Source organism: Cryptomeria japonica, chromosome 7, assembly GCF_030272615.1.
Source record: "Cryptomeria japonica chromosome 7, Sugi_1.0, whole genome shotgun sequence".
Taxonomy (NCBI): Eukaryota; Viridiplantae; Streptophyta; class Pinopsida; order Cupressales; family Cupressaceae; genus Cryptomeria; species Cryptomeria japonica.
The window spans coordinates 568,656,704-568,681,560 of record NC_081411.1 but is presented as its reverse complement, the minus strand read 5'-3'; the positions used below and the strand labels follow the sequence as shown (position 1 = coordinate 568,681,560).

At 36.3% G+C, this 24,857-nt stretch overlaps 1 protein-coding gene across 2 annotated transcripts in view; it reads left to right on the top strand.

The window, feature by feature from the left end:
• The window catches only part of LOC131036323 (uncharacterized), a 253,892-nt gene extending 230,811 nt beyond the window's left edge, over window positions 1-23,081 (top strand). For both annotated transcript variants that reach the window (XM_057968171.2, XM_059209411.1), the window contains 4 exons: window positions 3,077-3,283; window positions 3,518-3,727; window positions 22,110-22,517; window positions 22,641-23,081. In XM_057968171.2, the coding sequence (XP_057824154.2) occupies window positions 3,077-3,283; window positions 3,518-3,727; window positions 22,110-22,517; window positions 22,641-22,766 (951 nt within the window). In that variant the 3' untranslated portion in view covers window positions 22,767-23,081. The remainder of the gene's footprint in view (window positions 1-3,076; window positions 3,284-3,517; window positions 3,728-22,109; window positions 22,518-22,640) is intronic.
• The last annotated feature ends 1,776 nt before the right edge of the window (window positions 23,082-24,857 follow it).

Sequence of the window (24,857 nt, the reverse complement as noted above, 5' to 3'; positions counted from 1 at the left end):
AAAAATCATTACTAAATACCCCTTGCAAAAAAAAATTCATTACTTCCTTTCTCATTTGGCCTCCATTGACCTAGGAAGCTGGAAAAGACAATCTCATAAACAGTGGGTAATGCCTGTGTCACTGCTGACAATAGTGAATTTAGATCTACTCCATTGATACCCTTAGGAACATTCAGTCATTTGTGTTGACCAAAATGGACTGCTAGGTTGACTGAGTTGACTAATTTATGAATTATGTGGTTTGTTTGCCTACAACAAAAGTGCTGTTTTCCAAATATTAATGTATTTAAATTTTAGTCTGAGATACCGGAGTTGTCGCATAGAGTATGGGTGCAGGGCCAGGTTCAAGCCGGATCCGGATCCAGTCCTGGTTCGGCCCTGGGTTAAATCACCAAGAATCAACCGAAATTGTCAGGAATCGACGAAAATTGCCAGTTAGGTCTTCCTGAACTTTCGCATTTATCGCGTTTATCCACAGCATTAGAGAACATTGCATTTTTTTATAAAAGATTATTTAAATTTATTTTTATATATTTAATATTGTTTGATAAAACATATTTATTTATTAATTCAAAGATTTTTTAAATTTTATAGATAAATAATATATCCGACCCGAACCCATATCCGTACCTGTACCTGAATCGGTAACTTAGTATTTAGTTTGTTTGACAATGAATTATTCTGGTGTTACTTGAATCAAACCACTGTTAGCTGAGCATTTATTAAGGAATATTTGCTGTGGACTTTTAGGAGCTTTTTTATATTTGGGGTTTCCTTCCTTGTTCATTTTACTCATCCTGAAATTCAAAGTTCTCTATAATTAATTTGGAAATGTATCAATGTTTGCTTTGGATATTGGAGCTAAACTCAAATATATTTTAAACCTCATTGTTGGAAATGTTCTTTCTCCAAATAGCAATTCCATGTATGTTGTTGTTTTTGACCCTTCATGCAATTTAGGTCATGCACAATTGGTTTAGGAATTTGAGTGACAAACTTTCTGGCTTGGTAATCTTGTCTCTATTTTCTTATGGAAACACAAGTAATTGATTGAAAATAATACATATAATAGTTGTTTAATGGCTTCGTTAACGATACTCAAGAACCAAAGGTTCTTTGAATTCATTCTTTATGTTTGTTCAATTGACGTAATGTATTATACATATGGCATCAAATATGTCAGGAATCTACATGTCATTTTACTAACAATGCAAAATCAACATTTCAATGGTCAGATGTCAATGATCACCATAGCATGTTCATGGTTTTTTGCTTTGAACCTAAGATACATTTTGACATTTAAATCTATAGTTATAAGTGTGGCAGGAGCTCGAATTTTGTACCCATAAAGGTGGCCATAAGTTTGGGCCAATGATTGAACGCAAGTAGTTGTCAAACCATTTTATATCCATCTGAAGGTTGCAGAAAGTCAGAAATGCTGGATAGTTTGAGGGTGGGAATGCCACATGGTGGATGCACACATATCATGTCATTATTAAACATAAAAATGAATAAAGTAAGTGCTTTTGGAGATCATTGTTAGGATGATGAATTAAAATATATGATTGTGCAAATGCATTTCTCTGAACAATACATGTATATGCCTAATTGACAACACTTCTCTTATTATCCTAACCTTGGATACCCTAGTGGATAGTCAACATGTCATCATCATCTGATAAATAATCCATAGTTTGAGGTGCCTCTAGCATGGAAAGAAGCATATCTGTTGCTTATATTCATTGCATGAGAAGGTTTCTGAATATTGTTGTGAACTTGTGAGTGAATGTATTTTTGAAAGATATTTCATGTTGTATTATTTTCATAAATGTTTGATATCCTTGCCATCCTTAAAGAAAAATGCCTCATAACAGAAGGGAATAATGTAAAAACAAGTCAACTTTTTGGAAACTAAATGAAACAGTACAACTAAGTAGATTCAGTAAAACAGAATCCTCAAAACTTTTATCACAATAAGTTTTGTTTTTAGTGAAAAACAAACACTTATGCAGACAAATATGAGTGTAGTGTTGCATGATCTACTACTGAATCTTGGTAAGTAGAGGAAAGGTATTTATATGGCACAAAAAGAGGTTTGTTTAACTCTTTGCTTTCAGACTTTCAGTAATGACCTTATAGAAATGATTAATATTTCCAAGTAAACTATACAATTACAACGGAAGATTTAGTGTGAACAAGAAGATCTTAAAGAAACAGAAGGATATCCTCAGTATAAGGATGTCTGAGCTTTCAACTATATTCCATAAAATACCACTGATGCATGAACCACCTCAGAATATAAACTTCACACTTTATATTGAAAAATATTACAACTACCTTGTCACTGGTCAGTTTTTGGGTTCATGGTAGGAATTGGCCACTGAATTGGTTTGTACTTGATGTACATCTCTTGGTGTAAGAGAAGACAACTTCAACTGATGCTCTATTTGGATAGATGACGATCCTTGTGTATTTCAGCAGTCTTTGCCTGAAATGTGCTTGTATCATGAACATGTTCAACTTGCAAAGGCACCTTCCATCTACCAGTCTGGTCAAACCTTTCAGATTGACATTTAGATGGTCTCACAATTTTTATCCTTGTATGGGCATCATAAGGATTCTAATGTTCACCTCTATGCCCATTATCAACTGATTTAGCCAGACATGAATAAAATCTGACCTTTTTCATTTGTCTGTACATTACAAAGAAAAAGATATTTCTTCTAACCATTCCACTTTTTGCTCGAGGGTGTTAACCATTATGCATTAATTTTTTCTTTGCAAACTGGTTTTTCTCCTTTGGTCTTGGTTGTCAAGGGATAATGCTTATCTTTCATTGTATTAGTCACTTTAAATTTTCTATTTTTATGATTGTACGATTATCATAAATAATGATTAAAACTCTCTTCTATTAAAACCTCAATTTCTATCAGGAAGTAAAAGAATCTAAGCAGTAATAACCAGTATGTATAGCATACCTTCCATGAAGATCAAAAAGGAAATAAACACTATCTTATCTTTGTATTTTATTGGTTCTTTCCTGACTGGAGTCTGTAACCTTGTTTAATGATTGTAGCACCTCCTAATGAGGCATGGTGATCGCATCCTTCAAACTGTAAAACAGTTCTCAGAAAGTCTAGAGCTTCATTTGGATGGGGAGCTCCCGGTGCAACCAAGTATTTCAAGGGTAGCTACTAGCATAAAAGAATGCAGTGTTAGCCCTGCGAAGATGGAAGCTTGGAAGATGTGGCAGGAGGGTGGTCTTTCTTTTTCTCAGATTGCTGTAAGATCATTTTGAGAAAATATAGTGCTGGAGAGATTCATTGAAATCTATTTTTTAGGTTGCAAATGCATCATTGTTTGACTTGATGGTTTATTGTGCAACTAACTGTGGCGAAATATACTTATTTTTATTAGGAAACTATTGTAAATATCATTTTAGGCATACTTCTAAATTTATATGTTAATTCTTTTTAGTTCATGCCCATGCTTACAAGGTTGGTTGTGATTTGGTCAGAACTTGCCTGAGAGGCCTGCTCCTGTCAAAGACTCAACAATCATTGAGTATATACTTGAAGTTGCAAAGGCGGGATATGAGATAAACTGGATGCGCTTTTTCAAAGAAACTGGATTTACTCACAAAATTGCAAAAGAAATTCGAGTTGGCATTGACAAGGCAGGTTCCAAAGAGAAGTTAAAGCCTATAAAAGAGCAAATACCAGAATTTGTAAGTTTTTTGTCTGTTTTGAGATGAAATCATTTAATTTCTGTGTCAGGTTTCCAAGAATCATTTGGTTCTTCTGATGTAATAGTCTCGGTTGCTGTTCAGTTACATGGTGACTTGGAGAACTAATACATTTTACCCAGTGCTATTGCCATTTTATTGATTATTTGCAGTTGTGTTCAATTCTATCTAGCATTTAGCTATGTAATTCAACTTTCCTTATGTTTCTGGGTACTGCCCTGTATCCTAGATACCTGTGGCACTATAATTCTCATACATGTACTCTTCCTTGTACCTCTTGGGTGTGCCCTTGATTCTCCTAATGTCCCAGGTTCAAAGCTACCCAACTGTTTAAAAGACTAATAACAAAAATATTTTATTTTAAAAATCACAACTAAGAACTTTAAAGGACCATGCTACTGAACCACTAACAAACCTGACTATGACCATTGATTTTTTTCCATTTTGAATAGATATATGTGATTTTTTTTTATTTTTTAACATTTTGAACCATTGACGTACCTATGTGATATATGATACATCACATCATGATTTCTTTGATATTTTGAATTATCAATTACAAGTGGTATTTTTGTAATTTTTGTTTATGCTATTCATATTGTATAAATATTAAGGTTAATTTTGTTTATTTTCCATGTAGCCAGTTTTCTCAGTGTAGGCCTCCAATCTGATTTCAATTCAATACCCGGTTTGGGATCATGGCTGATTTCTCCAGGAAATAAAGCAAGGAGTGTGATTTTGTTTGTAGGTCCATCTCGGACGAACTTAGAATGAACTTGCTAGGATCCACTAGAACCCAAAACAAACCCATGCTGCTTTGGATGACCTTTTTTTTCGTTTTCGCTTTTCTTATTCATTTTTGGCATTTGACTTTTACTAAGATTCTAAAGATCCTCACCCAATATTTTTTTTGAATTGTGCAAGTGTGTGGCAATTATTTCACTGAGATGATGCAATCTTTGTTGTTTGGATATATATAACAGCATAATGTTGTAGATAAAGCATCCAGAACATACATGTCTTGCAAAATGTAAATAATGAGCAGATCTTGAATTTAAACTTATTTTATTCTTAATGACTGGTAATCTTCAAATCAAATTATATGCTTGCAAGAATGCTCCAATTTCTTAGATCTGTTCTTAATGACCTGAGAACTGATATTTTGCTGAAAATGGTGAAATTTCCTTGCAAAGTTTATTGTCCAAACCTGCAACTGCTATTTTACCGGCTCACCTCCCTTCTCACCTCCTCATATATGGTTTGATTCCTCCAAATATTTCCAGCAAGGTGTTGTGTTGGTGATAGAAACTCATGGAGTACCCACCAGCTTGGTGTCTCCCTCTTTTAAACCCCCACGAATTCAATGAAACTCAATTGCTACTTTAAATACTAAATGGCTCTTTCCAATAAGGTTGTGGCTGACTGAAATACTCCTTATGCACTCTAAAAATATTCTCAATACATTCATTCACACTGGAAAAGTTCTCCAACTAAATGCTGCGAGGCTTCAAACACAAAAATTTAACATGGAAGGTCCAGCACAAAAAAAAAATCTGTTGCTGCAAATTGTTTCTTTGCCTGCAAAACTTTTAATAAATTTTTAAACTGCAACCAAGGAAAGATTTATTACTTCAGCTCAATCTTTGACTCAATAAACCTTCAGCACAAATGTGAATCCCATCTGAATCCACCCCTGCAATGGACTAGGAAGAAATCCCTTCTTTGAAGCTAGTAACCCTTAGGGTTTGAGTTTCAATACATCTAAACTTCACAAAGAGAAATTTTAAATGACCAAAGAGATGTGAAATTTCCTTTGGCAACTCCTTTTATATCTCTTTCGAACTTTCAAGAAAGTTTTTACTTCATTTCTCATGAAATGACCCCCTTTTAATGTTTTATTCACTTTTGAGCTCCACAAAAGTCACTTAAAACTTAAATGGTCACGTTTATCAAAATAATTAATTAAACCGAAGTTGCCTATAAAATAAGAATTTAAGGCAACTTCGATATTCCCTCGCTAAACCCCCCAAATTAGTCTATCATAATAAAATAGGCTAAAGGGTCATCTCCAAACATCGAAGCCGAAGAAGGCGACGTTACAATGATTGACAAAAATGGGATCCTTAACCCAAAAATTGACTTGTAAAGCAATTGAAAGATGAAAACAAACTAGTTTAATCTCATTGTGAATGAAGAACACAAAAACCATTAGTTTTTTCTTGCCATTACACAAATAGAGATGAGGATTGGTCAATGAAAACTCTGAAGAGGTTGGATTGTTATTACTATGCATGTGCAGCAACCCATTTGTTACCAAAGAGATCTTAGAAGAAAATTTATCTAAAAGAGGCAAACTGTTTTGTTTTTCTTTTCCGCATTTTTGTTTTTCAAAGAAACTGTCTTATTCTACTTTCATTCTTCTATAAATCTATACTTTACAATGATCCAACATATTATACTACTGATTTCCTGTTTCTGCCAACAACGGTTGCACCATATAAGGTAGTGTTTCATAAACTCTTCCTTAATCCTAATTTTTTAGATGTAGCCATGAGTGAGTGTATTGATTTTGCATACTCCAATGGTCAAAGTCTCGAAGCTTTTTGTGACAATTTTAAAAAGGATGCTTACAATTGATAGTATGTCCATGGCTAAGTATTCCAACATTTACAATCTTTTGTAATCAAAGTTCTTGTTGGGACAACTTCACACATTGTCCCATCACAAATGGGGACCCTCTCTTTTGCTTTAGTTTTAGGTTTTAAATAGGTTTGGTAGTAGTCAAATCCTTTAGATGAGATGAGGTTGAGTTGATTTGCTCCAACATATTTGAACTCATTTTTTAGTTTCACTTTTAGTCAATAAAACACCATATGGGTTCATATTTGGTTCTATTCAACCCATACAAATGTTGAATTGTTTTTTTCTATCAATTGTCTCATAGAAATAGCGGATGTGGTTTTATTTCCATTCACCAGCCATAGAACCTATCCAATGGTTTTGACACCTAAATCAATAGCAAATAAAAATAAAATTGGAAAATTTTACTAAATCAATGCAAAAAAATATTAAAATTTTACTAAATCAATGCAAAAAAATATTAAAATTTTACAAAATCAACAAATTGTAATATTTTATAAAATAAAAAAATAAAAAGGTTTGATTAAAAATTAGTGTAATGATAAAATCTCTTTCAATCATATCTATAAAAAATGGTGCGAGCAAGTGCCAAATAGTGTAGAAAGCAAAACGATGCGATGGGTTGCAAAAACCAAGGGAGAAAATCAAGAGAGTAGGTTACTATCGACAAATGGAACAATAGGGTTGTAATCCTCCCCTCTGCAACGGAAGGAAGATACAAGACCCAAAGGACAAGACTTTCATTTAGGATACAACGTAGACAGCAGACCAAAGAAGAAACAAGTGGAATGGGGGGCTGAGGTGTAGACCAATAAAGACTAGAAAGCAAGGCAAAGGAAATCATCACACAAACCCTAAAAACAACAAAGCATTTGTTATACCCTTGAAGATCATAGCTCCTACAGTGGATAGGCTGAAAATCTGAGTTGTCTTGATCAAATGGTGTGGAAGTGGATGTTCAAGCAACAATTATGGAGTGGTAGAGGACTAACTTCAAAGATCAGGTAAGTATTTGTTGTCTCTTAAACCACTTCTCCCTGATTGAATGTATAGATATACTTTTGAAAAATGAAATTCTTCTCAACAAACTTATCCTCTTCGAGGGGTCTAGTTTTCATTGTATCAATTGGATCCCAAACTTTGATCCAGTGAAATATAAAATTCACAAAATTCCAATGTGGATATGCCTAAGAGGTCTTCCTGTTGAATTCTGGAATGTCAAAACCCTAATCAAAATTGGTGATGCTCTGGGCACCTTTTTGGGCATCAAAGAAGATTTCCTTAACAGGAAATTCAGAACAATGGCAAATATATTGGTGGAAGTTGATACGGATTTAAGGATGATAGAAAAATTAGAAATTATCTTTGAATATGGAAGATGGCTTTAGAAGGTGACTAAGAATAATGGAAGGAGTATAGGCAGTGCCTTTTTAGGCAAACCATGGAGGCATGTAGCTCTTGATTGGGGGCAGAGGCCAAACACACCCCTGAAAGGACAAGCAACTCGACGGGGGCAATAAGTACAACAAAGCAACTTAAATTGTCAGCATTGCCATAGGAGGCACAAGAGGGGACATTAGCTCTCAATCAGGGAAAAGGGAAGGCACCAATGACAAAGGACGAGCAAAGAGGAGCCTCTAAAAAAGGAAAATTGGGGAAATTGATTGAACTAGCAACAAAGGAGCTAGGAATACTCGAGGGGTTAAAAGCAACCCCATGATTTAATCGTTGTTGTAGTTAACAGTCCAAGAGAACCACAAAAACGTCCCTAGAAATGATCGGTGACAAATTCCAAGGGAAGAGGTGAAGGTAGATTTTAATAAGGCAAAAGAGAAATTGTTCTTCTAGGGGAACACTTTTGAGGTGCATAAATAGGAGATTGGTGACTAGGTTGAAGAATTCTCAGATTTGGAAGTAGTATGCAAATTTTTGGAATCATAGAAAAACAAGCAGAGGAAGTTGAACTTAATTGGGACAAAGATTGGGAGGAATATTCCAAAAAGTAAGAGCTTGTGAAGGAATTATTGGAGAAAGGGGAGATAGAGGGAATAAAGCAGGAGCTATTGTTTGGGTCAGATCTGGTAGGAATCAATTGAGGAGACTCTGAATGTATGGAGAAATTGGGGATAGATCAAAATCCGTCCTTGAAACTCAAGCTAGACTGTGGCAATAACACGAGAAAAAAGACCGAGAGGAAATCCCTACAGGAACTCAAAAGAAAAGATCAAGAGGTAGAGCATCAGCTTAATATCACAATGTTACTTAGATCGAGGATGGGTATCCCCCTTCCCAAGGGGCCATGATGCTCCTATCGTGGAATGCTAGGGGCTTAAATGGCCCTAACAAGGAACGCTTTGTGAAGCACAAGTTAAGAAGCAAAAATCCTAAGAGTTTTGAACTTCAAACCAAGGAAACTTGCACCTATCTTGGGCTACCATTCTATAGAGGTCTAAGAGCAACTAAACTCTGGGACCCCCTGAAAGATAAAATGGATAAAAGGATTTCTTCCTGTAAAGGTTGATGGCTATCTTGGGAAAGCAATATCACCATGCTCAAGGTTGCTATCTCAACCATACCCATATGCCTACTATCTTGCCTCTTACTTACCGCTGGGACTAATCATCAATTGGCTTAAAAGATAAGGAAGTTTTTCTAGCAAGTTTTAGTAGAAAAAGAGGTGGTGGCTTTGATATCCTGGTACAAAGTTTGTAGGCCAAAAGATCATGGCAGTGTTAGGCTTTGGAATCAGATTTGACAGAACAAAGCCGTAAGAGCAAAATTGCTATGGAGAATGTATAAAGAGCTTGAAATCAAATGTGTCAAAATCCTCCAAGCAAAATATCAAGATAGCAATGACCTGATCGGAATTATTTTGGGAAGATTCATGGGGTTGATACCCAAGTATGGATAAAAAGGTTGCAGTCGATGTCACTAAGGCCTTTTTGAAATAGCTTTGGAAATGTTTTGTTAAAGGCCATGTAGCCTTAATTGATGAAGACCCATCGAGTGGTTGGTATTGGAAAGACTTCCAATCTTTCCCTTTTTCTTGAAGATGAAATCAACAGGGCCAAGGAGGTGCTTTCAAGGAGAGAGTATTGGTGTTTTGTAGAGGGTAAGGAAAACTAGTTTGGGTGGGCTCTAATAATGGTCAATTCAATGCAAAAGATGGCTACAACACAATTGCTAGGATAGGTCTGTAGGCTAGGACAAAGATGTCAGTTCACCTCTTCTAGAGAAAGTTTTGTCTTCCTAAGGCTAGGGTCTTCGTCTGGGCCACAATTTTATAGCAAAAAAGGTTAGGAGAATGGGGTACAAAGGGCCTTCTCAATGTGTGCTTTGCAATCATACCGAGGAATCAATTTATCACCTACTTCTTGGCTACCCTTTCTCACAAGCCTATTGGAGGTGGCCATGTGTCAAATTGGAGTGCATCACAACTCTTTTCAATTATATCATGAGCCTTTTTAAAGAATGGTCAACTAGGCTAGGCTCAAGCCTCTTTGGTTGCTTATGGATCCTAAGTCCCTCATTTCTAGTCTGGGAAATTTGGAAAGAATGTAACAGAAGAATTTTTCAAGACAAGGAAATTCCTTTGTTTTCCTTCTTGAACAAAGTGGAAGCGGCAATTGTTGAATTAACCAATAGTAGGGTTGTATTGTTTCCCACCAAAAATACAAAGTTCACTGGTTGGGATGGTAAGATGAGTTTCAAATGGCACAGGCTTTTGTGGTTGACGATGGATCTTCAGCTGCTTCCATTTGAGAAAAAGTTATGTGGCAGCCTCCGCAACCAAGGTGGCTCAAACTTAATTTCGATGGTGCATCCCAAAGGAATCTTGGCCCTTTAAGAGCGGGGTGTATTATCATACTCGGGGATGGTGCGTTGGTGGGCTAGCTTGCTATTCCATTGTATGAAGATGTCAACAACGTTGCAAAGTTAAAAGTTCTCACACATGGTCTTTTATTTTGCAAGGACCTTGATATTTCCATGCTAGAAATTGAAGGGGATGTAGCTCTTGTAGTCAATGCATTAAGAGTTGGATCAACAGTGAATTGTAGACTTGGTGCTCTAATAGGAAGAATCATGGAACTACTAAAGTCCTTCGAGCCTTTCACGATTAACCATACTTACCGAGAGGACAAGGAGGCGAACATCTTGGCCAACTTGGCTACGGATGGTTGTGAATTAGGTATGATTGGGTTGGAATGACAAGTTGGCAACGACACTTGAAGCATACCTGAGTGATGTAAGTTGTACCCTTAGCTTTCAATTACATCTTTCTTTTCAAGGCAACGGGATTCAGAGCTTGAGCACATATCTCCCTATGTCCTTTCATGATCTTGGATCGCGTGACATTCAAATTTTTTTTGCTCATTTTGGGAATTTATTAGGATAAATATGGCTACAAATAGTGTGCAATTCTTCGAGCCTCTTGATGATGGAGGCCATAAGAATGGTTTTGGGTGGGGATTTTTTGGCCTCTTCTAATAGGCATCGACTGATTACAGACATCTCCCAATTCCTTGCATCATTGCTCGATCTTGGAGAACCCAAAGTGTAATCCTTCTTGTTGTTGCGTCTAGTGTTCAAGGAGGAAGTCCTGGTGGACAACATTGATATCGTAGTGTTGGTTGGGTCAGGTGTTGAGATTCAGTAGCCTAATGACATCTTGAAGCTTTTCGGACCAAATGTAGAGGTTGTCAGGCAACCTTTTCTTCTCAATTTGGACGCGAGAGGGTTGGAGTGTCATCATTGGTGAGCTATACGGTGGGCCGCCAGTTCCTCCGTCGCACGTTTGGGATTCACATTGAAGCCAACTCGGCGTGGAAGGAAGATTTTGCAAAGGTAATCTATTCTGAAAGTTTCTATGAGGACGATTGATTGCAATAGTAGGTTTTTTGTTTTCTGGCTTGGCCCTTCTCTTTGTGCTTAATTGGTCTTACCTTCTAGGAAGTTTTGTTGGGTCCTCATGTGGCGTCTGCCAAAGATGGGTTGTTGAGGTTTAGGCTGGAGGTTTTGCTAGTGATCCACACTACTTGCCAATTTCAGCAATAGTTGCCATTTGCAAACGGCCACTTTGAAAGCTTGCAATTTTGTATATTTTTTGGGTTCTCTGGCAGTAGTCCTAGAGCCACGTTACTTGGATTTCTGATAAAATCTTATGTAATTTTTCATCAAATATTAATATATTTCCACAGACTTGTTTGCGTATTACCGATTGAAAAAAAATAAATCAGTATAGTGATATTTTTATATGACCTTGACAAATCTATCATAAAGAATGGTCTTCACAACCCTCTTTGCTTTGGCCTTCTTGGTGTAAGGACTTTTCAACCACCTTTGCTCACAAGCATGCACTTGATGATGTAGTTGTTATATTTTGGAATTTGAGTAAATTAATGTTTAGGCATTGACCCTTAATTGCACAAACTCTATGCAACTAGTGTTCTTTCTCACGCGATTCAAGACACGTGTGGTTGAAGATGTACATTGTGGTACTCCTTTCATCTTCAACCATGCTTTTCACTCAATTTAGTTTCCCTATGCCCTCAAGGAGTAGGTCAAGGTGGTGGGCAGTACAAGGGCTCCAAAACAATGTAAGATGTCTCATCTTTAGAAGTCTATTGGCTGCCACATACATAGTTGCATAGTCATTCACTATCTGGATAGCATCTTCTACTCTCACCTACATCAATGCTTAGGCAACAAGTTGCAAATGGTTTGCATTTTTTACATCACTAAAGGCATCAACCAATTTGAAAAAGAATAATTGTCCCCTTGAATCCACTAAAAACCTTTATGAGTGTTATCTTGTATCATCCATCCACATTCTAGATAAAATGGTGTAACCTTTTCTTTTCTAAATTTTCTTTTGTTCTTCTACTGGTTGATATGTGTTTTGTAGTTCATTATGCAATAATGGGCCACTCAACTCATGGTGGCTCAAGGCCTTGAACACCGTACCTGCCACAGTCAATACATTGACTAGCTACTCCACATAAGGATTTAAAACAACATTAAAGGGATATTGTTTAGTACCAAATTTTTGCACATGCTAATAGTGCCTCATGTTGCAAACCCTTGTCCCATGTTGTAGCTTTCAATGAAGGTCACCAAGAGAGTTATAAAGAATAATGAAGTTGGAACTATGATTGCCCGCATTGCCTAATACTAATATCCATGGCCCAAAGAAAAAAGAGGAGCCCCCTATATTTCCCATATTTTCCATAAGAAGACAATTTAAGGCATAGAATCTTGGTTAGCCACACAATATGTCACTTCATTTTGGATTCTATGTCAATAAGCGATACGAAAGGAGATGAACTTCAAGGACCATCCTTCATCCTCTTCTAGAATAGCATTTAGTTTATAATTTGGAGATTGCTCTTTAATCACCACATTAGCAACTACCTAAGAATCCCCCTCGACTTCCACTTCATGATATCAACAAGCAGACCTAACCATTTTGCTTAATTATTCATGTGCTCTCCAAAAGTGATAGAACCATTGAATCCGATAACCTATATTCGGCCCCCGCGCTTCAAATTTTCCTTTCGAAGCCCTTTGAAAATTTAGCTGCACCATCCCACTCAAGCCCTTCCATCTAAATTCCTCATTATGCTTAAGTTTTCCTACTCAGCCTTGAACAAAAAAGGACTATCTGCGATACTAATTTTCATTCTTTTGACCTTTTATAGTCAAACAAACTGAGCCAGTTATCAAGAGTGAAATTCTCCACAAATGTGATCCCTGGGATCTTGGTGCAATTAGGGGGGTCTAGTGTTAGAGTTTAGATATTGAGTCAATTTTGTGTGTAATAAGGTCATGGTGGACCATTTGTAATGTGTACAAGGTCATTTAGGTGTTATATTGCAAATATTGCACAAGTTGCAAAATATTGTAAAAGTTGTCATTTATGTTGTCAAAATTGTAAAATAAGGAAGATGAAGGGTCATATTTGCTTAGGAAGTTTAAAAATTAGTTGTGGCTGGTTTGGGAAGTTGGGAAATCTCTAAATACTTGTATTTCATCGACCAATGGGGGGTTGGAAGCATGGAGAGAAGAAATTAATGAAATAACTTATTGGTTTCTGTGTTTTTCAGTGTATTTTTGCTGCTCCAGATTCTTGTATGACCTAGTACGAAATGATTGTACAAGTTTATGTTAGGATAACCGGTGGACAACTGAGAGGGCGGGGGTGAATCAGTTGTCAACAAATTATAAAACTTTCAGCTCACATAACCTTCTACTGGAGTGCATAAACCAAATATCGGAATAGAAGATGTGACCGTTAAGCATAAACATAAATTACAGAATAATTAACCAACCATCCATAACACATGACACCAAGATTTGTACGTGGAAAACCCGGTAAAGGGAAAAACCACGGTGGGAAGCTTACCCACAGTCAGATAATATATCTGCAGCAAGTATGTGATTACAATAAGAGGGGTCTGCACATGCAGGAAGACACACTGCCTAGAGCACGCTGCTCATCACAAAAGGAGCCTCACTGACTACAAAGAAATCTAGACTACAATCCGGAAATAAGAATGAACTACAAGAATAACATCTCCTATGCCTGAGTACAGTTTTGGTTAAGCTCAATACCGAAGGTCTTAAACCTCTTTCACAAACCCAATTTGATCATATATGATCAACCAAAACCTCTACATATGATTACAACATTATTCGAACACAAATAATCATATATCCCATAAGACCACGATCTACAAAGAGATCTTACATCACATTTATACCAACCTAGGACCTAAACAATTAGGTCGGCTACCTAAAAGATAATACAATAGATCCTTACATAATCCCGCAAACCAATGATAAACCAAGTCGGCCTAAGATCGAAACAACATAATCCAAACAATAAATCCAACCGGTGATGCATCGGGAGCATCAACCAACATGTTACACAAACCGGTCCATAACCTAGGAGAATAAGATAGAATAGGTCCAGTCCTAAATGCAAACACCACCGATCAATTGGAACACGAACAAGCTAACCATCAGCATCCTGATAACCTTCTAGAAGTCGCACCAACACCACTTATCAGATTCATCAAAAGATCTTCATCAAAGCGTTGCTGGTAAAACCCTTACTGGTGACCAAAAGGCTTACTAGAACAAATGATAGCATCCATATCATCAAATCTCGAACCAATTGAATGTGATACACATCAGGAACACATGAATAACCAATCCAAGCCAATAACACAAGCCGGACCAAATTGGAGAATACCAGAGATGGTCTCCAGATCAATATCATAGTCCAACCACTCTACCGGAAGCCGGTAGACAACAAAACAGCTAGTGTTGACATCAATGACAAAACATCAATGCAACACATAATCAATTCCTCCAAATTGCCAACAATCTCCCTCTTTGGCATTGATGGCAACACTAGATGTAAAAAACATCCAAGTGCCAAGAAAATGCCAAACAAGTCTCCCCCAATGGAAGACATCCAACAAACTCTCTAAGAAGATATGACAATGAAGTTTTGAATCAAAAACCAAACTCCCCTTGAGAATGATATCACAATAAAGCTCTGTTTTTCACATATATCCCTCCCCCTTTGACATCAATGCCAGAAATCTGACATAAACATCAAAGAAAAATCATAAAACCTCCGAACCACACAGCTGACTACTCCCCCTGAGTAGTAGCATCAACGCATCAATCCGGAATGAATGATATCACTGATAAATGCATATCGGACTGATGTCAATCAGCATCACTCAAGTCTCTACCGGAGGGGCAAAACTCCCAATCTGTCTCTGAAGGACTCAAATGATTCCTTAGGCAAAGGTTTAGTGAAGATATCTACAATTTGCTCTTTGGTGTTCACATAAACCAGTCTGACTTCATTTGCTTCCACCTTCTCCTTCAGAAAAGTATACTTGATAGAAATGTGCTTAGTCTTGGAATGAAATACCAGATTCTTTGATATATCAATAGCAGCAGAGTTATCATAGTGAATAACTATCGGTTCATTACAATCAACCCTTATATCTTTCAACATTTGCTTCATCCATAAAACTTGTGTACGATTAGTAGCAGCAACAACATACTCAGATTCAACAGTAGATAAAGAACTACATGATTGTTTCTTGCGGATCCATGAAACAAGTTTATTTCCAAGAAAGAAAGCTCGACCGGATGTGCTTTTCTAGTCATCAACATCTCCAACCCAATCAGCATCTCTATATGCACATAGTGTAAAGTCATCATCTTTAGGATACCACAAACCATACTTAGTTGTTCCTTGCAAATACCTGAAAATCCTTTTCACCGCACACTCATGATTCTCACTAGGATCACTTTGATATCTTGATACAATACAAACAACGTTCATTATATCCGGCCTAGTTTGAGTCAGACATAACAAACCTCCAATCATAGATTTGTACCTTGTAGGATTTCTCGGAGCTAATACATCTTTCTTTGTCAATTTCTCACTTGTAATCATAGGGGTACCAACCAGTTTAGAATTTTTTCATACCACATTTCTTCAACAACTCTCTAGAATACTTAGTTTGACAGATGAAAATACCTTTATCATTCTGAGTAATCTGCAAACCTAAGAAAAATTTCATCTCCCCAATCATAGACATCTCAAATTCATTCTTCATATTTTCAAAGAATTCCATGCATAATTTATCCTCACCTCCAAAATTGATATCATCAACAAATACTTCAACAATCAATATGTCATCATCAACGATTTTATAATATAAGTTATTGTCAGCATTATCTTTAGTGAAACCAAACTTCAAAAGATATTTGTCCAATCTTGCATACCAAGCTCTAGGGGCTTGTTTCAATCCATATAACACTTTCCTTAACCTGCAAACCATTTTTTTATCATTTGAAAGTGAAAAACCATCAGGTTGCTCAATATAAACTTCCTCTTCAAGATCTCCATTCAAAAATGCACATTTAACATCCATCCAATAAACCTTGTATTTCTTATGGGCAGCATAAGCAAAAAATAATCTCACAGCTTCAATCCTAGCTACCGGAGCAAAGTCTCATCATAATCAATTCCTTCCTCCTCAAAATATCCTTTACATACCAATCTAGCCTTCTTCCTCACAACTTGTCCATCCTCATTCAATTTGTTCCTTAAAACCTATTTAGTTCCAATAACATTCTTATTTTTAGACCGGGGAACTAAAGTCCATGTGTTCTTTTCAATCTGATCTAATTCCTCTTCCATAGCTTTCATCCAACATTCATCTTTACAAGCTTCGATGACTGATGCCGGTTCAACTTGAGAAATTAAACATACCTCATCAATTGCCAACCTTCTTCTTGTCATTACTCCTTTGTTCTTGTCTCCAATGATCTGATCTTCTGAATGATTTAACCTTACATATCGAGGAGTCTTGTGACATTCTTTTTCCCTGCTCTGATCTTCAGTCACTGTTGAATTTTCTGATACTGTCGGAGTAACTAGTTCAACATTTTGTTCCGATACAGGTGCTACCAGTTCAGTTATGATCATCTCCACTTCCAATTCTCTCTCATAAGTTCTGATTTGACCTTTGTACAGCTCATCCACCTTGACATTAGCACTCTCCACAATTCTCAGCAATCTCTTGTTATAACATCTATATGCTTTGTTGTCATTAGAAAAAACAAGAAATATCCCTTCATCACATCTAGGATCAAACTTTCCAATGGAATCATCTCTCTTGATATAGCATTTACTACCAGAGATTCTAAAATACTTAACTAAAAGTGTATGACCAAACCATAACTTATAAGGTGTCTTATCGGTGTCTCCTTTGATATGAACTCTGTTGAATGTGTATACCGTCGTGCTCATAGCTTCTCTCCAATAGATATGAGGCAGATTAACTTCCATCATCATAGTTCTAGCCGCATCCAAGATAGTTATGTTCTTTCTTTCCACAACACCATTTTGTTGAGGTGTCCAGAGGGCAGACAATTGTCCCCTTATCCCATGCTTCTCACAATAATTGTTAAATTCACCAGATGTGAATTCACCACCTTGATCTGACCTTAAGCATTTAATCTTCAACCTTGTCTTTGTCTCAACTTTAGCTTTAAAGATCTTAAACTTTTCAAAAGCTTTAGATTTTTCCTTCAGAAAAGTAACCCACATCATTCTAGAATAGTCATCAATGATTAGCATAAAATATCTATCACCTTGAAAACTCTTTATTCTAGCAGGACCACATAAATCAATATAAATAAGATCAAGAACATCATTAGATTTATCTTGAATACTCTTAAAAGAAGTTCTAACCTGCTTTTCCAATTGACATTCCTTACATACCGGATTATGGGCTTCACAATCTTAGGTATATCTCTAACAGCCTTAGTTGAACTGATCTTTAGAATGCAATCAAAATTCACATGACACAACCTCTTATGCCATAGCCAACTCTCATCAATTTGTGCAATCAAACATGTCTTCTCACCAGAGTTCAAATGAAAGATGTTACCTTTAGTCTATGTACCAGTTGCAATCTCCAATCCAGATCTGTTAATGATTTTGCATTTTCCATTCTTGAACTGTAATTGAAATCCCTTATCCACCAACTGTCCTACACTCAAAAGATTATGCCTTAAACCTTCAACATAATAAACATTATCAGTATTATGCTTACCATCCAATGATATAGTTCCTCTTCCTCTAATCATGCATGCTTTGTCATCTCCAAATCTAACCAGTCCACCATCAAATTCTTGCAAAGATAAAAATTTCTTTTTATCTCTAGTCATATGATGTGAACAACCACTGTTTATCACCCATTCATCCTTGTCTTCAATTTTAGCAGCAAGGGCCTTTTCCTCATTTTGAATAACAGTTACTGGCATCTTCCTTAATAGCCAAAAATAGTCATTCCTTACCACTACTGGATCCACTAGCCGAATCTCGTGTCGGTTCATCATCAGAATCAGTTACACCTTCCTCATCCGCATAGTAACATGATTTGTCTTTGTTTCTCCTATACTTATGCTTGTTCTGATAATCATGGTTAGGCCTAAAAGATCTTCTAGCTTTCTCTTCAAATTTTGAATTCCTCTCAAGACATCTAGATGCAAAATGACCTATTTTATTACATGCAAAACATTTAAAAGGTGATTTTCCTTCATACTTTTAGCAAGACCTTTAGGTACTCTTCTACCAAATAGGGCTTCCAGTTCCTCAAACTCTTCATCTTCTTTCTTCATTTCATCAAGTTCCTTAGCATATAAAGCTTTCGAATCACTCTTGCCAGTTGATGATGTAGGTGCATGAAAAGCAGGTTTAGTCTTTGCAACTCCTTGAGGACCAAATTCTTCAAGCTCAAAGGCAAACAATTTTCAAACCAAAGTATCCTGGTTAACAGAAGTGTTAGCCACTGTTCTCAGCTCATTAATTGCAGTAACCTTCATCTTGTAAGCCGGTGGCAAAGCTCTCAAAACTTTAGAAACAATCACATCCTCGCTCAGAGATCCACCACAACATTGAATTCCCATAACAATTTCATTAACTCTTTCCATGAAAGCAATAATCCTTTCATCTTCTTCCATCTTCAGGTTCTCATACCTTATCCGGTAACCATCAAGTTTAACAAATTTAACAGTAGGGTCACCTTCATTCAAAGCTTCCAACTTATCCCATATAGCCTTTGCATTAGATTGGTCAGTTAATCCCATAATTTGCTGATCAGATAGTGCGCTCAAGAGTGCTTCTCTAGCTCTACAATCATTTTCAATGTCCTTATCCAGGATTGTCAAAGGAGGATTGCCAGATGCCGGATTATGAGGAGTATAGCCTTTCTCCGTGATCTCCCAAATTTCTTTCACAATACATCTCAAATGAGTCTCCATCTGAATCTTCCATACTCTGTAATTTGTCGAATCAAGCTTAGGGGTTTCTCTCCGGAAAACAGATGCAATTGAATTATTAGTTGCCATAGGATCTTCCTCAAGTGGTTAAGCTTCTACAAAAGAGGACCAAGCTTTGATACCAATTGTTAGGATAACTGGTGGACAACAGAGAGGGGGGGAGGATGAATCAGTTGTCAATAGATTTTAAAACTTTAAGCTCACATAACCTTCTACCAGAGTGCATAAATCAAATACCAGAATAACAGATGTGACAGTTAAGCATAAACATAAATTACAGAATAATTAACCAACCATCCATAACACATGACACCAAGATTTGTACGTGGAAAACCCGGTAAAGGGAAAACCCACGGTGGGAAGCCTACCCACAGTCAGATAATACCTCTGCAACAAGTATGTGATTACAATAAGAGGGGCCTGCACATGCAGGAAGGCACACTGCTCATCACAAAAGGAGCCTAACTGACTACAAAGAAAATCCAGACTACAATCCGGAAATAAGAATGAACTGCAAGAATAGCATCTCCCATGCCTGAGTACAGTTCCGATTAAGCTCAATAGCGGAGGTCTTAAACCTCTTTCACAAACCCAATTTGATCACCTATGATCGACCAAAACCTTTGCATATGATTACAACATTATTTGCATATTGATAATCCTATATCCCATAAGGCCACGATCTACAAAGAGATCTTACATCATATTTATACCAACTCGGGACCTAAACAATTAGGTCGGCCACCTAAAAGATAATACAATAGATCTGTTACATAATCCCGCAAACCAATGATAAACCAAGTCGGCCTAAGATCAACAACATAATCCAAACAATAAATCCAACCGGTGACGCATCGGGAGCATCAACCAACACGTTACACAAATCGGTCCATAACCTAGCAGAATAAGATAGAATAGGTCCGGTCCTAAATGCAAACACCACTGATCAACTGGAACACGAATAAGATAACCATCAGCATTCTGATAACCTTCTAGAAGCCGCACCAACACCACTTATGGGATTCTTTAAAAGATCTTCATCAAAGTGCTGTCGGTAAAACCCTTACCGGTGACCAAAAGGCTTGTTAAAACAAATGATAGCATCCAGATCATCAAATCCCGAACCAACTGAATGTGATACGCATCAGGAACACATGAATAACCAATCCAAGCCAATACCACAAGCCAGACCAAATCGGAGAATACCGGAGATGGTCTTCAGATCAATATCATAGTCGAACCACTCTACCGGAAGCCGGTAGACAGCAAAACAGCTAGTGTTGACATCAATGACAAAACATTAATGCAACACATAATCAATTCCTCCAAATTACCGAGAGTTTATAAATTGGAATTGGTATAGGGATGAGTTAAGCTTCTTTTGGCTTTGGTTTGAGCATTTTTCATTAAGAATTGAGTAAGTTATACCCATTTTGGTGAAGGCAGCCAGTTCTGAAAACGTTTTCCAAAATTTACAGTCCGAAAATGTGTTAGTGTGACCATGTACGGACCTGAGACTTCGATGGATGGAAAGAGCTTGATGTTGTGGACAAACTTTATTTTTACCAGTAATTTTTATAATACCTTTTAAGAAGTCAACCAAGCCCATTACTAAAAACTGTCCTGAACATAGGGTTTTGGGGGTTTGTATGCAAAATATGTGATTTCTCCTCTTTATACCATTGAAAACTCTTGCAAATTGGTAGTTTGAAAGTTTAAAGGGTTTAATTGATGATTTCAAAGGTTTTAGGCACGTTGGATGAGATTTGAGGGCAATATGATGATGCCCTAAGTATGTTACTTGTGCATATTTTGTCCATTTTACAGTGCAGTCACATGAATTTGTAAGACTAAAGGAAAAATGATTGTTTCTATTGCCAAAACCTCGTGAATCCATGTAATTGATGTCTTCCTAAGAGGTGAGTGGGTTTTGTGAGAATTTTGGGTTATTGGAGATAGGTTCCTTTGTAAAAGAGGGCTAATTGACCTTTTGGGACAGTGTATCAGTCCATTTTTGGGATGTTGGTTCCAAAATGACCTATAATCTGATTTTGAGATATGTTTCATTAGAGGGAAAAGGGTATTTGAAATGATGAGGTGTTTGGGGATTGAGGCCTTTTTCTAAAAGATATGCCCAAGTTTCATGTTTTGGAGGGCTACAGGAAGTATAAGGTGGAGTTGTGAAAATATGTTGAGTTAGGGATATAAGGGCTAAAAGATTGTGGGAACCTGACCAATTTGGGTTTGTTGGAAGTTTGCCAGGCCCCCTCTGCATCAGATCTAGTACATTGAAACTAATGATTAGTGTGTGTTTTGGTGCCCTTGGATTTCTTATGAATACACAGGTTAATATGCTGCCCACTACAACATTGTGGTTCTCAAGATTGCTATTTCGATTGAGTTTTTCTGCTTGATTGTGTGTTCTTGGATATCTGGGAATCATTATAATTGACTTTGTTCTTGGACCTTCATTCTTCAGCACGTAAAGTGAAGTATCATGATATTTTATAGTGTGCTGCTTTTTTGAACAATATACCAGTTCATTTTAGTGCGAAGGCATAATGCTCTAAAATTAATATTTTATTTACAAGCCGGCCTTTCCATTGAGACTAAATTACAGTGTTCTGTATGGCCACAAATGATAGTAGGGGACGAAAATCTAAAGATTGAAGCTAGTGTAATTTCTTTTTTCTTGATTTCATTTGCACTTTCAATCATAAACCTTTCTAATTCATGCTTTATCTGGTCACATTTGACCCCTTATTTATAATATAGCCTAGGATTTGTGTAGCTTTTTACAATGTTTCCTTGGTTATTACTGAGAGATAAATTGTCTGATCAGGTAAGCTACACTCATATCAAAACATATTTGATTATCGAAGACCTTGGATTATCTATTGATGAGATGATGGCCATGCAATCATCACAAGATGAGGATGTCAATTGCTCAAAATGTTCTCCTTCAGTATTGCAAGCTGGTTCTGAAAGCATGCCTCTATGTCCAGAAGAGGATGATCTGATTCAAGTATCAAGTCCATCTAATGAAGATTCTTTTGCGAAACCTCCATGGCTTGCAAGTGATGGAAGAGCAAGCACTCGCAGAAGAAAAATTGAAGTCATAGATATGCTTTCTGTTGAAAGCCCTACTAAGAAACATGGTTCAGAATCTGTCAACAAATCTCATATGGACGTTCAGCCTTTGCAAATTACAGAAGCTAGTTTGTTATCCTGGCTTAGTGAATGTGATGGGGTAAGCTTGGTTACAATACATTATTGTTCTCTTAAACCAGGTTTTTCAAGTCTTTCTATATCAAGACCAATTGTACATTTCATAAATGTGCATTGTAAAATCACATGTTTTTATGATTTGCAGGCTTCGCTCCCCCAAACCTTGGAGCATTTTCCTGGATCCAGCAAGGATTGTATTGTTGAACTGCTATCACAACTAGAGAGTGAATTTTTAATATATAACAAAAATAATATTTACAAAGTCATGTAATTAGAATTGTCTTTATTCATTCCGAATACAAACTGCAGTGTATTTAAGGTTATTGATTTTTTTTGACCCATTTGTTGTTTGGGAGGTTTCATTTAACTCTTACACTAAAATATTTTAGGCATGATTGTGCTGCTTCTGTAAATATGACTTGGAAATGCTAATCAGCATGTTCAGAAATCATCCAGATAGCAGTTATTTATGACAGGTCCATACTGTTTTGTAAATTTTGTATGGACTTGCACATTCAAGAGTTTGTGTACCTATTCTAAAAAGGCATGCTATTTTGGAGCTAATCAGGAATGAGGTTTATTTAAATCTAGTTAGATTTGTGCAGTTGTAAGGCTTTTGTTTTTATTTATTGCTTTCTTTAAAGCTGAAGAGAAACCATTTTGGCTTGGATTTTTTCTGATTTCTAGTCTAGGAAACTCAATGGTGCTTAAACTTGGTGACTGTTAAAATGCATTGCCTCCCACATCACAACTTGCTAACAATAGATAAACAGCAATCAATTACATCATGCAATTCTTATATAATAATAGATATGCTTCACCATTGTTTATGGGAATAATAATTAATTTTTACTGTCATGGATACTTTAATTGCTTCATGTACAAAATTAACAGTAGCATTTTAGCTTCAGATTGAGCAGTTCCATGTTGTGGAAGGGTAAGCTTAATGTGGTGGATTTAAGGATAACAGAAACAAAATATCCTCTTCCATGTTTTAATGTTTTTGTAAAAATCGATTTCAACATGCCAAATTGGAGGGGAATTTTTTTTATCATTCAGCGATGTACCAAAAGTGTCATTTCATTCTTTAACTATAGCAGTAAGCCCCTATTTGGCACAAAAGTCAGTTTACTGCTTTTGAAGATTTAATTTGAAGATTTGAATCACATAATTAGCAATGTGTCAGTTTCATCTTTATGTAATTTGTCTTTACCATTTATTAATTGAAGTAATGTATTATTTGAGATAATTTATTACAAGGGGTGAATTTGGAGTTACTTTTATGAACATTTCTACATGTAAAAAATGGAGTTAGCATATATTAAGGTGATTATTTTATTTTTTATTGTATGATAATTAATATAAATATCTAGAATGTGTAATACCCCGCCAGGAAACCCCGAAGGGATTAAGCCATAACACAAGAATAGAGTGCAATAATTTTTTTTTTTTTTTTTTTTAAAAGTTACACCACATTAATATACAAGAAGATATCAAAGATTCAGATTACAAAGCGGAAGACATCAACTAACACCTAAAGAGTTTCCCAACGAGATTACTTAAATATCACAATTCACTTAACTCACACAATTAATCCAATAAGCTGATTATCTTAACAACGAGATAATTCTTAATCAGGATAATTTCTTTCAAAAGATGGAAATATAAACCACAAGCAAAGATTCAACCATAAGATCTATTCATAATCTTCATTCAAGCTTTTCATTTAAAATTACAAGCCATACATCTAATATTCTAACACACTAGAATTTCATCGTAAACATAAGAGATCCTTTCAAGCATATTAAATTTCCTTAACAACAACTGAATATATTGCATTACTCTAAGTTACATTCCTTCATATTCCAACTTATTGCATTTTAAAAGACGATTGCATACTAGCATCTACGATAAATCTCATCTAAACAACTTACGCATTCGATCAACATGGCATTCAAGGAAGGAACCGCATATAAACATTTAAAGTTAATTCAATTCATCCACTAATCCATTCTAACATAAGCTAATCATACATGATAAAGCTGAATAAAGGAAACATAAGAGAATACATCACATAACACCATAATGATCTCGGAGTTCACCCCTAAGGGGCTACATCTCCGGGTCTGCTCAACTGCAAGACCCCTCTGATAATTAATAAAGTTAAGAATACAAGAGGTTACACCATTACAATCCGGCCGTCAAGGCGAAACATATACAATATACACACGACCACATCGGTCAATAATACATAAACAATCTCTGAAAAGAACAGGATCCAGTTGAACATAATCAAGCTAATACAAAGGTCCAGGAGAGCATCCATAAACTGAGCCATCACCACCCAAGGTCTAACATGAAA